At 43.9% G+C, this 12,508-nt stretch overlaps 1 protein-coding gene across 1 annotated transcript; it reads left to right on the top strand.

Annotated features, from left to right (window-relative positions):
- Positions 1-790: 790 nt before the first annotated feature.
- Positions 791-12,074, top strand: LOC116374597 (grainyhead-like protein 3 homolog). Its single transcript, XM_031828086.1, has 11 exons — positions 791-901; positions 3,162-3,273; positions 3,376-3,437; positions 5,587-5,833; positions 5,975-6,063; positions 6,255-6,396; positions 6,873-6,984; positions 7,237-7,331; positions 8,626-8,784; positions 10,458-10,533; positions 11,764-12,074. The coding sequence occupies exons 1-11, from the start codon at positions 885-887 to the stop codon at positions 12,072-12,074; spliced, it is 1,422 nt and encodes a 473-aa protein (XP_031683946.1). The 5' UTR covers positions 791-884.
- The last annotated feature ends 434 nt before the right edge of the window (positions 12,075-12,508 follow it).

The following is a 12,508-nucleotide window of genomic DNA, read 5'->3' as shown; positions in this document are numbered from 1 at the left end:
ATTAAAATGTGAAGTATGTAAAGATGTATTTACTTTGAGAATTGTGAATTTTCACGGATTTGAAAGATGACATATTTTAGTTTTATCTACATTGAAATGTAAAATCCAAACCCTAAAAAAATCCTACTATAATTGTTAAAACATTTTAAACAGCAGAAAGAACTCATGCTCATTAAATAAATGAACATGGATGTACCGGTATACCAACTTGAAATTATGGGTATGGTCTTTTGTTTCTTTATAAGGACCAGATATGATCATCTTAATTATGTTGCTCTTGTGGATCATTCAATATGCAATGAAACAAATCCTTTCAAATCCTATCCAAATATAAAGTATCCAAATATCTACTACTCTCAACTACTCCCATCAAATAGTTTAGTCAAAAACAATTGCGAACACTGATCCAGGCAAATAAGGGCACCATGGCACCAGTACATTTTTTCTCAACACTGTATAACGATACTGAATTCTATTGCCATTTTAAAGCATAGTTCCTGAAAAAAACTATTTGTTTTCTCACTTTCAATAAGAATCATTTCACAGCCTGGAGAAACCAATCTCTTTTCTTTCACTCCTAATGAGATGTGTGAAACATCTCCCCGGATTGTCCTGCTAAGTACCCGCCACTCACACCTGTGTTTCATCAGCACTGAAACAGTTAACCCCTCTACACCTGTCCTATCAGGCACCTGTCTCAGGAGCCCTCGGCCAATCAGGCGCGAGTGAGGGAAGCTACCTGTCAGCATGAAATAAATGTGGGGAGCTGGTGAGGACAGGATTCAAAACAGGCTCACTCTCTCTGCTAAGACAGACAACACCCACACCCACTAGAGGAGTCTATACCCAGAGGAACCTAAACTCTGCTGTCTTGGAAAGGAGTCATGACCAAAGAGATTGAGTAAGTTGACAACTTCTTTACATGGTTCTCTGAGGACATGCTATGTTTTAAAGGGTTTAAAGGGGGGTGTTCTGGGGCAAGAATGTGTTCCTTAAGGGAAATGAGTTTGGACTTGTCTTGTGGTGTATACCTGCTAAGGTAAAATGCAACCAATTGTATTAGACAGTCTAATATGTTATTGCCGCATTCACGTGCTATCGGAAACTCGGAACCTCCGGGTTAAAATGTAAGTAAGTTATTTGCGTAGAGCTTCCTATTGATTGTTTCTCCTAGTGGGAAACTCCGGATCACCTTTTGTTTTCTACGACTACTGCATGAACGTGACATAAGTGCATCTTTTGGTTGGATTGATGTAAGGCTCTTTTGGCTGTAGCTGCTTTTGGTTCTGCAACAGTCTACCTTTTATTTTCTGCTGAGGGCCAGAATAGATTATGATGCAAGTGCTGACTTGTCCATTCATCATCTTCTGTTGAACAGTAAGAGTTACCTTCACTTCCTGAGAGAGAGGGGAGGAGAAATTCAGGGCACTCATGCCCTCTCTTCTCTACCTCTGTTTCTCTATGTTGTGCAATGAGACCATCATGTGAAAGGTGGTTTTTACCAAAAGTATATTTAGTGGAGAACCTGATACACACACACACACACACACACACACACACACACACACACACACACACACACACACACACACACACACACACACACACACACACACACACACACACACACACACACACACTTTCGATGTCCCCCTGCTATGTTGTGTATTTATAGGGACTCGTGGTTTAAACTGGCCTGTCATAGGCAGTGTTGACACTAACCTAAGGGGTACAACACACAATGGGGGAAAGGGAAACTGGTACCCGCCTCCTGAATGTCTTGGAGAATGCGTTGAATTATATAATGTAGTGGTGAAACTCGAGACAGAGATTCTCTATTGTAACATTTGTATTGAGCAGTATTTAGAGAAAGGCCCTTACGCAAAAAGATTGCAGTCAGAGTACAGGATAACTGTAGTTTGCAGCAAATATTGTGTCCCCCCAAAAAAACGTTTTTCTTTTTTACTGCAATAATTTTGCAGTATAACTGCAGTACAATGCAGTTATACTGCAATTACTGTGTCCAAAATACCACAGTCGACTGGAGTTACTGCACTTTTACTGCAGTTTCAAAACGGCACCTTAATCTTTGTAAGGGGAAGAGTAGCTAATGGAATGTTGTGGTGTTAATGTACACTGAGGCAGGTGAGTGTCTGTAGAGGGGAGAGGCAGGTGTATCTTACAACAGGTGTCTGTTATCAGTCTTTGCAGTGGTGGGCTGTAGTTTTGAGAGAAGGCATTTTTTAGTAAACAATTGTATAGGAATCTTAAGAGGTGTGGAAGGACAGTGATAATACAACATTATTTTCTGCTAATACGCCCTTATTGTGATTCTCTCACTCCTGGTCAAACACCGTAGGATGTCAATGCCTGAAGTCTTCCTTTTGTTGTCAGCACATTATGTGTTAGCTCATAGGTAAACCTTCTCTGTTTGCACACTGGCCACTCCAGGTCAACTTACAGGAAGCTTACTCCATCCTCAGTAGCCAGGATATCCCCCCCCCCAAAAAAAATCCCAATTTTCTTTCTGTTTATCCTAAGGAGTTACTGATCCTTCCCCTAAATCCCATGTTTTGTGTCTGGACTGTTGGCTACCCAGAGCCTTCCAGACAGCTGACAGCTCGGATCCTAACCTTTGTACTTAAGAAGTCACTACAACCCTATGGCCCCCTGGAGGGAAAAGGCTTATAACAAAAATGTTACTTATTTTCATAAAAAAATATAAAAAAACATACTGTTCTGAGGTAACTGATAATGTGATTGAGTTCTAGTGAACGTAATTATTTTGAGGTTATTATGCAAGGCATACTTGTGTGTGGTTGAGCTCTTGGCCCCTAGTATGTTGAGCTTCTCTGGTATCTACTGTACGCAGTGAGCAGCAAATATCTTATTAAGATCTGTGGTTTTGCAATCGAAACCGTCCTCCTAGCCCAGGGGCAAGTATGTGCAGTGCTTAAGGTTGTTATTAGCATGCAGACACTCACAGCATTAAGTCTTGCATTTCTACTACAAAAGTTAACATACGCAGAGGCACTTCCCATAGCCAAAACATGCCAAAAAAAGTGCTACCTCCTTCACTCTAATGTGTTATTCAGAATGTGAAGCCTTTTTTTTTAAATCATGTGACTTTATTCATGTTTCTCCTGGTCTGTGTGCTGCAGGACTCTGGGATTGGTCCTTCAGAACGAGAGTTTCAACTACCAGTGTTACAGTAACCTCATCATGGACTCCTGGGCCTACACAGACAGCCTACTTACCTACGACCAGTGCAAGGTAGTGTGTGTGTGTGTGTGTTATACCACCCGTTTAAGTTCAACCTGTCTCCTTTGGATGTGTTGTACAGAAACAGCTCACTGTTGTCTCTCATGTTCACAGACACCCAAAGAACAGAAAATGGTTGCATGCAGCCGAGGCAGCAGTATGTACAAGCCAGAGAGGTAAGATTGATATCTGGAAAATATATGTCAAATAGAAATCCAAAATGGATGATGTTGAGTGGAGCTGAAGGGTGGGACTGGATGATGTTGAGAGACAGATGGGAGGGGTTGAGTGGAGCTGAAGGGTGGGACTGGATGATGTTGAGAGACAGATGGGAGAGGTTGAGTGGAGCTGAAGGGTGGGACTGGATGATGTTGAGAGACAGATGGGAGGGGTTGAGTGGAGCTGAAGGGTGGGACTGGATGATGTTGAGAGACAGATGGGAGAGGTTGAGTGGAGCTGAAGGGTGGGACTGGATGATGTTGAGAGACAGATGGTTGAGTGGAGCTGAAGGGTGGGACTGGATGATGTTGAGAGACAGATGGGAGGGGTTGAGTGGAGCTGAAGGGTGGGACTGGATGATGTTGAGAGACAGATGGGAGGGGTTGAGTGGAGCTGAAGGGTGGGACTGGATGATGTTGAGAGACAGATGGGAGAGGTTGAGTGGAGCTGAAGGGTGGGACTGGATGATGTTGAGAGACAGATGGGAGAGGTTGAGTGGAGCTGAAGGGTGGGACTGGATGATGTTGAGAGACAGATGGGAGAGGTTGAGTGGAGCTGAAGGGTGGGACTAATAGCAAGACAAAACATGTAGAACACACGGGGTCTGTAAAATGTATAAATGTTCAGACCTTTTGTGAAATAGCACAGTTACAAATAGAAATCTAACTGGATGGACATCAGAAATAGAAGAAGGACTAAGAACAAACAAGAGAACTATTGTAAAGTAGACTGTGTCTGTAGAGTGTGTATAAGATGTCTGGATTGAAGGTAGAAGCAGAAGTGTTTATTAGTTTACTCCAATTGGGGGATCGGCGGAAGGGTTGGGAATAATAATAAAGGTATATTCTTTTAAATAGTATGTATGTCTATATAGGTATGTGTATGTATATATGTGTATATGTATGCATGTGTGTATGTGTATGTATATATGTGTATATGTATGTCTATATAGGTATGTGTATGTATATATGTGTATATGTATGTCTATATAGGTATGTGTATGTATATATGTGTATATGTATGTCTATATAGGTATGTGTATGTATATATGTGTATATGTATGTCTATATAGGTATGTGTATGTATATATGTGTATATGTATGTCTATATAGGTATGTGTATGTATATATGTGTATATGTATGCATGTGTGTATGTGTATATATATATCTACCCCAAAAATATGGGGGATTGGAAATGATGCAGACAATTACATTGATGGAACCAATATTCTTTCCGCCATATTTAGCTGATCCACCCCTCAAAAAAAAAGAAAAAAAAGATGATATCTAAGCAATTGTTTACACTACCAAGAGTATAGACTTGATTGAGCGATCAGGTTAAAGGCCAAGATAATTTCACCTGTCAATCAAACCGTAGAGGCAGACACTAAAGGGGTATGGGGAAGATCGGATGGTAAAGGGATTTTTTAAGTGGAACCCGGGTGGTATTGGGAGTTCCTATGTCATGGAGTCAAGCTGCAGAAAAAGGGCAAGGCTTTGGCAAGGTCAGAGTTGGGTGAGCTTGTGGCTAATCCCCCTGTCAAACAGAACCCCAAGGGATTATGGGCTGTGGTACTCCTCCTCTTGCCACCCCTGAACAACACTGTCTCTGACTCACAAAGGAGGAGAAGCAGCCCCAGCTCTCCCTCTCTCTCACCCTCTCTTTTGTCTGGGTTGAAAAATGGCCGTCGGTGGCCACGCTGTTGTCCCGTCAAACACGGCAGTCAGTCCCTTTTAGACAAAACTCAAATAAAGAAAGAGGGGAAGAAATATTGGGATTAGGCGGTAAACAGTTCCCACCCAGCTTTCTTTAGTTCACTTTCAGTAGCACTGTGTGCTCAGTGGACTCTGAGAACTACACTGGCTTTATTCATTCTTATTGACTTTAACACATTTTATGTCGGGAACTGTGTGTATGTGTGCTGCTGTACAGGCTACTGTATAAAATAGCTGGAATTTTTTTGAAGGAAGGGCAGTTCAATTGACAATCAGTGTTTCTCAGAAGAGTTTTGTTTATCAAACATCTCCATTTTTTAATTGAGTGTCAATCAAAGGAGTGGCTAATTGGGTTGGTATTGTATCTAAACCCCCCCCCCCCCAACCCAGGACACTGAGTGGCTCCTCCCCCGAGCTGGTCTCCCTGGAGACGCCTACCAACATCATCAACGTTTCTTCCAGCCACCCCCAGGAGGCGCTGGACCTCAACAGCAAGCTGTCGTCCCTCTGCCCTCCCTCTGTCCCTCAAAACTCCAGCGCCGACACCTACGACAAGCAGGCCATCAACAACATGTTTGACTCCCTGCTCTCCCAGAAGTGGCCCACAGAGACAGCCTTCCCTGAGGCCACCGCTGAGGTAAGCTTACTGTTCTAACCAGAGCAGCCATCTTGTTTATTTGTACATTTTAATCTCTGGCAACTTCTCCCCTTCTAGTTTTCCTCTCTTTCTTTTTCACATTCCATCTCCTCATTACTTTTTTATTGTGTTCCTCTGAAGCAGGCTCTACCCTACAGTGATCCCTTTACCAAGCAGCCCAGTCCAGTGTACTCTGACTCCTACACCAACTCCCCTCCAGAGAGATACAGGTAGCTATGTGCCCTGGGAATCAAATCAAATTAGAACACCTGTGCTGAGCTACGCCCAAGTATCGAAAATGCTAATTAAATAAGGCTAAAGGTAATGAATATCATTACATTGCTGTGTATAACTCGCAAAGCAATGGCAGTAATATTCAAATGGCTAAACATAATGCTGACCGTTACCATTCTGTCTCCAGGAATGATTTCCAGTTCGTTTTGGGAGCCCCTCAAGCCACCCAGCACAAGTCGTCCCAGCTGCCCATGGTTTACCTCAACAAGGGCCAGTTCTACCCTATCTCCCTACAGGGGGTGGACAGCCCGTCCTCCAACAAAGTCAAGGTGAGTCGAGCTTTGATGACATCACCCAAGAGGACAGTTCCTCTCACCAGAGGATGTTCTATTTGACACAACCCCAGGAAAAGTATGTTCTTTCAAAAAGTCCCCTCTCCTCACCATTGTTGACTGTCATGGTAGACGGAGCAGGGTGGGAACGTTGTTCTCTCTTCTTGTGATGAGTGATTTTGGTTTTGGAGTTACGCCAGGCTCAGTGTTCGGGGCCAACACATATTTCGTCTGGCGGGGCCAAACCCAATGCGTGTCAGCCAGTTAGTCAGGCCGAGAGGGAGAACAGGGGGAGGAGCTAAAGGTCTGCGTGACAGCCCTCTCTCTTTTCTCTGGTGAAAAGAGAAAACACAAGCCGTTGCGAATGAAACGTGCCCAGTAGTTTGCCTTTCTCAGAGTTGGCGATGCACACAACCTACACAAAATGTACCTTGTCTGATGGCCCCTCTCTCTCTCTCTCTCTCTTTCTCCAGACGGTGGTCATGGCGGTGTTTGAGAATGATAAGAGTGCAGAGATCCAGCTGAGGTGCTGGAATCACTGGCACGCAAGGCAGCCGACCGTTAAGCAGAGGGTCATTGACATCGGTATACAACCTTTACCATGTACACATAAACACATGCATAGGATCAGCAACAGGAATTTGCCTTAGCTCTACATTTAAAACAACACATGTCAATGACTGGAAGGTTTTATTAGTAGTTGTTGCTTCTTTTCGTAAGCCTGTATCTACTCAGAACAGAAAACCACAATCTGGTTTCTTTCATAAGCCTGGATCTTGTCAGAGCAGATAACCACTTTATTTTCCTTATATCAATATCTTTCTATCTGTCTTCTAGCTGACTACAAAGAGGTGTTCAGTGGCATCAGCCATGTGGAAGAGGTGGCCTTCAATGCTCTGTCTTTCATTTGGAACCCCAACGAGGAAGGGAAGGTAAGCGCAGCCAGGAAACTGGAAAAACACACTCTGACACACACACACTGACACACACACACGCTGACACACACACGCACACACACACGCACACACACGCACACACGCTGATACACACACGCTGACACACACACACACACACACTGACAGATAAAGTCACAGTGCTAGGAACAGCCCTATTATTTATCTAGCCACGCTATCCGTTGAGCTGAAATGGGGCGATGAGGGAGCGCTGTGGGTTGGGAGGGGAGGAATCCCTGGCATGCGGCCGCCCCGGGGCGCCTGTCACCACAAGGCAAGAGCGACACGTCGAGAGCGCTTACTGCAATCTGCTCACGCCCATAGGGGTGAGGCAGTGAAACTCCCTGCAGGTGGAGAGAGGGAGAGGGAGAACGGAGAGAGGGAGAACGGAGAGAGGGAGAACGGAGAGAGAGAGGGGGAGAGGGAGAAAGGAAAGGACAGGTTGGAAGGAATGAGAGAGTAAAGCTCATTTCAACACTGAAGGCACCTGTTGTCACAACCAGTGATATACTAGTTAATCTAATTTTACCCAGAACAAGTCTGTTAAAATCAGGGCCTCTTATATCCTGAAACCTTACCAAGACACAGCCATAGTGGAAACATTAAAAGCTTTTCTGTTACACTGAACGTCCGCACGTTTTAGATTGGAGAGTTGCCAAGCCAAAACGGTGTCATCACAACACGTGTCCATAGATTCCTAGTTTTTGATTTGTTAAGCTTTTTCTGTCTCCACACTTCTTCCTGATCAGAGATGTGTCTATGCTTGTCACTCAATCTTTTTTATTTTCTCTCAGTCACACCTCATTGGTGAAAGGGCAGCCAGCCGCCCACACTCACGCGACCTCTCTTTGTCACTTCTCGTTATATGACATTGAATAGAACAGTAGTGAAGCAATTGCGAATTGCGTAAATGGTTTAATGATTTTTCAAGGTTCTCAATACAACTCAAGGACCTTTTTTTTTAAAGGGCACCATAACAGTTCTAGAATGTCCTCACATTTTTTAAAAATTGATCAGGATCTCTATTAGCGACAGTTGGTCTTACTGGGGTCCGACACATAACGGACAAAATACATTAACATGTAGTTTGCGTGTGTATCAATCGGTTACACATACATGTCAGTACACACACACAAAAAGTAGGTAACATAGGGGTGAGGTGTTGTGCCTGTGATGTGTGATCTTTATTCGTTTCTTTGAAACCAGTATTAATACTGAACGTTTCCTTGTCTGATATCATATTTACCCCTATTCTCCTCTCTCCTCTCTCCAGGTGTACATTGGCATTAACTCTCTGAGTACAGACTTCTCCTCTCAGAAGGGGGTGAAGGGGCTTCCTCTCAACCTCCAGATCGACACCTATGATTTCAGCACCGGCACCAACCGCCTCATCCACAGAGCTGCTGTCCAGGTCAAAATCTTCTGTGATAAGGTCAGTAAAGATCTCTATCTCAAATGTAATTTTTTTTCCAACGGGCTTATAGATGTGTAATGTGCAGTGCATTTGGAAAGTATTCAGACCCCTTTACCTGTTTCCACTTTGTTACGTACATACATGTTTTCCTCAACAATCTACACACAATACCCCATAATGACAAAGCGGAAAAAGGTTTCTAGAAATGTTTGCAAATATATTTAAAAAACATTTATTTACATAAATATTCAGACCCTTTTTTACGAGACTGGAAATGGAGCTCAGATGCATCTTGTTTCCATTGATCATCCTTGAGATGTTTCTACCACATCTCTGCAATACTCCATCAATCAGGGCTTTATAGTAGAGTGGCCTGACGGAAGCCACTCCTCAGTAAAAGGCACATGACAGCCCACTTGGAGTTTGTCAAAAGGCACAGTCTGGCCACTCTCAGACCGTGAGAGTCCTTTAGGTGATTCTCTGGTTTGATGAAACCAAGATTGAACTCTTTGGCCTGAATGCCAAGCATCACGTCAAGAGGAAACCTGGCACCATCCCTATGGTGAAACATGGTGGTGGCAGCATCATGCTGTGGGGATGTTTTTCTGCAGCAGGGACTGGGAGACTAATCAGGATCAAGGGAAAGATGAATGGAGCAAAGTACAGAGAGATCCTTGATGAAAAACTGCTCAGGACCTCAGACTGGGATGAAGGTTTACCTTCCAACAGGACAATAACCCTAAGCACACAGCCAAGACAACGCAGGAGTGGCTTTGGGACAAGTCTCTGAGTGGCCCAGCCAGAGGCCGGACTTGAAAAACCCAATCGAACATCTCTGGAGAGACCTGAAAATGGCTGTGATCGCTGCCAAAGGTGCTTCAACAAAGTACTGAGTAAATGGGCCTGAATACTTACGTAAATGTGATATTTCAATTTTTTTTAATGCATTTGCAAAAATGTCTAAACTTGTTTTTATGGGGCATTGTGTATAGATTGATGAGGAAAACTAAATAATTAATTTTAGAATAAGGCTATTACATAACAAATGTGGAAAAAGTCAAGGGGTCTGAATGCTTTCCGAATGCACTGTATGCTTTACAATATATATTTAGTGGTATCCCCCAAGGTTTGGTACTAAGTCCTATACAGTTACTGTATCTCTAGTTTATGACCTAAAGCTGTGCAGGTGACGAAAACAGATGATTTAATCTCAGATGTCTGGTTCATAAGTTGAACCTACGTCTGACAGACCTAGTCATTGATCCCATTGTTGGCTTGAAATCTGATAGTTGTCGTCAAATGCCCCTATGGCCATGTATAATGTTTTCAATCTATCCACATTTTGGGATGTGTCATCCGTTGCCACTAGCTGTTTTGACACAGTGGAGTGATAATGTGTCGGGCCGCTCATTGACACACAAGCCAAACAAACTGGTTTAGCAGCTGGTGAATGAGTGTTCCGTCATCACTGTTGTCCCTCTAACCCGCTGTATCTCAATGTGATGAGGTGGAGCGGTGTGACCGGACTACATTGCTAGTCAGGCTAGGTCAACCATGACATAAAATCTGATATTTTATTGCTGCTTCTTCTCTAATAAACACATTGTTGAATGGCTGACTGGTTAGTAAAATGAGGAATTCAATTGTCAGAGAAGAGTTGTGACCATGTGTGTCTGGGTCTTTCTCCTCAGGGTGCAGAGAGGAAGATGAGGGATGAGGACAGGAAGAGGAGCAAGAGGAGAGGCAAAACTGTCATCGACTCCAAAAGTAAGACTTCTTCAGACACTGTCTTGTTAGAAAAATAATAACAAGCGACATCCGCACACAAACACTAACCCAATGACAGATGTAAACCCCAGGAGACATCTAACGGTGTCCAACATGCTGTCTATGACGGGCATGTGCATGCGCCCACGCGCGCCATTGTGCACATGTTGATGTTGTTCATCCACACCAGACGCGATCAGGACACGCAGGATGAAATATCAAAAATAACTCTGAACCAACAACATTAATTTTGGTCCAGGTCGAAACACATAACATTCATGGACAATTAGCTCGCTAGCTGTTGCTAGCTGTTGCCTAGCTAATTTGTCCTGGGATATAAACATATTTTACATGAAATGCTCAAAGTCCTTTTGTTTCCTGGATCTTTGTAGAATTTTGAGCCACACAAAATCGTCTGTTCTCTACTCCAATAATTAATCCACAGGTAAAAGGTCAAAATGTGTTTATAGTAATCTCTTCTCCTTCAATCTTCTTCTGTGGACTTTATATGGCAGTTGGCAACCAACTTTAAGGTGCTTTACTACAACCAACTGCATTGGAGTGTGGACCTCCTAAAAACCAATTGAGAAAATGAGAGAGGCGGGACTTGCAGCGCCTCAAGTGGCAAACATAAAACCAAGTTCTATTTTAGGGCCTGGCTACGTAGAAGTTCGTTGTCGCACGGGCGTGTGTGCTGTTTGGATTCTATTATTGAATAACGTGTACATTTATTTTTGCAACACTCGTGCAAGAAACACAAGCGGTGTGGTCAGCGTGTTAGAATATGGAAATAAGTAATTTAATTACAGGTTGGGTATCTGCTTTCATCAAGTTATTTTATCATGAGGCTTGCCTTCACAAGTCCATCTCCACTCCATTACATGGTTGAAATAGTCTGACTAAATCCAGTGAAACAGACAAGCAGGAAATACATCCTGCATTCCCAGTCTGTGATTGTCATTTAAGACCCCATGCGTTTCTAACCAAATTGGCATTTTTGGATTTATCCCCACCTGTATGAAGTGTTATTATTCAGTACCTGTTCTACCTTTTAAAGAGGATAATTCAGACTCACAAGCATTACAATGTCATAGAGACAGTCTCCCAGACTCAGGTAAACCCTACTCATAGACTAAAAAGCACCCGGGGAAAACAAGCCCTTTAGGTCTTCATTTAACAGGCGATTCTATAATGCTCACTCTAACCCAGTGTTCTCCTCTCCCTCCTCAGCCATCAAGTCAGTAGTGTCCAGCTCCATGGGAAGTGACAGCACCTTCTTCAAAACCCTGGAGGACCACGTCACCAACCCCGTCCTCTTCATCCCAGAGATGCACCTCTCCAACATGCAGCGCTGTGGCCTGGTAGGTCTCCCTCCTCCCTCATCTACTCCACCCTTCTTTATCTTTCCTTTGGGATTGAGGGATCTTGCAGTTCACCACCACAACAGTGAGTTGAGTCATGTTCCCTGCTATCCCGGGACTGTAGCTCAAGGCTCTGGCACACACAAGGGGGAGGGGGAGGGGGATGGTGTGGGAAAATAAGTTTGTGGGAAAAGTGGTTGGTGATAAGGAGAGTATCAGGGAAAGTGAGGAGAGGCAGATGCCAAGCTCAGACAATCTAATTGGTGGGCTATTCAGATTCCTCGACTCGAAACTCAAGTCTAGTGTGACTGACACACGGGATAACCTGCAGCAACCTCCACAAAGAGACACACACACCACCTGGCAGACACCACCACCTGGCAGACACCACCTGGCAGACACTCACACCTGACAGACACACATACACCTGACAGACTCACACCACCTGGCAGACTCACATACATCTGGCAGACACACTCACACACCTGGCAGACACACATTACCTGGCAGACACACATACACCTGGCAGACACATACACCTGGCAGACTCACATACACATGGCAGACACACTCACACACCTGGCAGACACACATTACCTGGCAGACACACATAC

The sequence above is a fragment of the Oncorhynchus kisutch genome, linkage group LG7 (genome assembly GCF_002021735.2).
Source record: "Oncorhynchus kisutch isolate 150728-3 linkage group LG7, Okis_V2, whole genome shotgun sequence".
In the NCBI taxonomy this organism is placed as follows: Eukaryota; Metazoa; Chordata; class Actinopteri; order Salmoniformes; family Salmonidae; genus Oncorhynchus; species Oncorhynchus kisutch.
The sequence above is the reverse complement of the archived record's forward strand: the minus strand, read 5'-3'. Positions and strand labels throughout refer to the sequence as shown.

Coding starts and splice junctions, on each gene's coding strand:
- LOC116374597 (XM_031828086.1), top strand. Junction 5,834..5,974: donor TCCCTGAGGCCACCGCTGAG/GTAAGCTTACTG, acceptor GTTCCTCTGAAG/CAGGCTCTACCCTACAGTGA. Junction 6,985..7,236: donor GCAGAGGGTCATTGACATCG/GTATACAACCTT, acceptor TCTGTCTTCTAG/CTGACTACAAAGAGGTGTTC.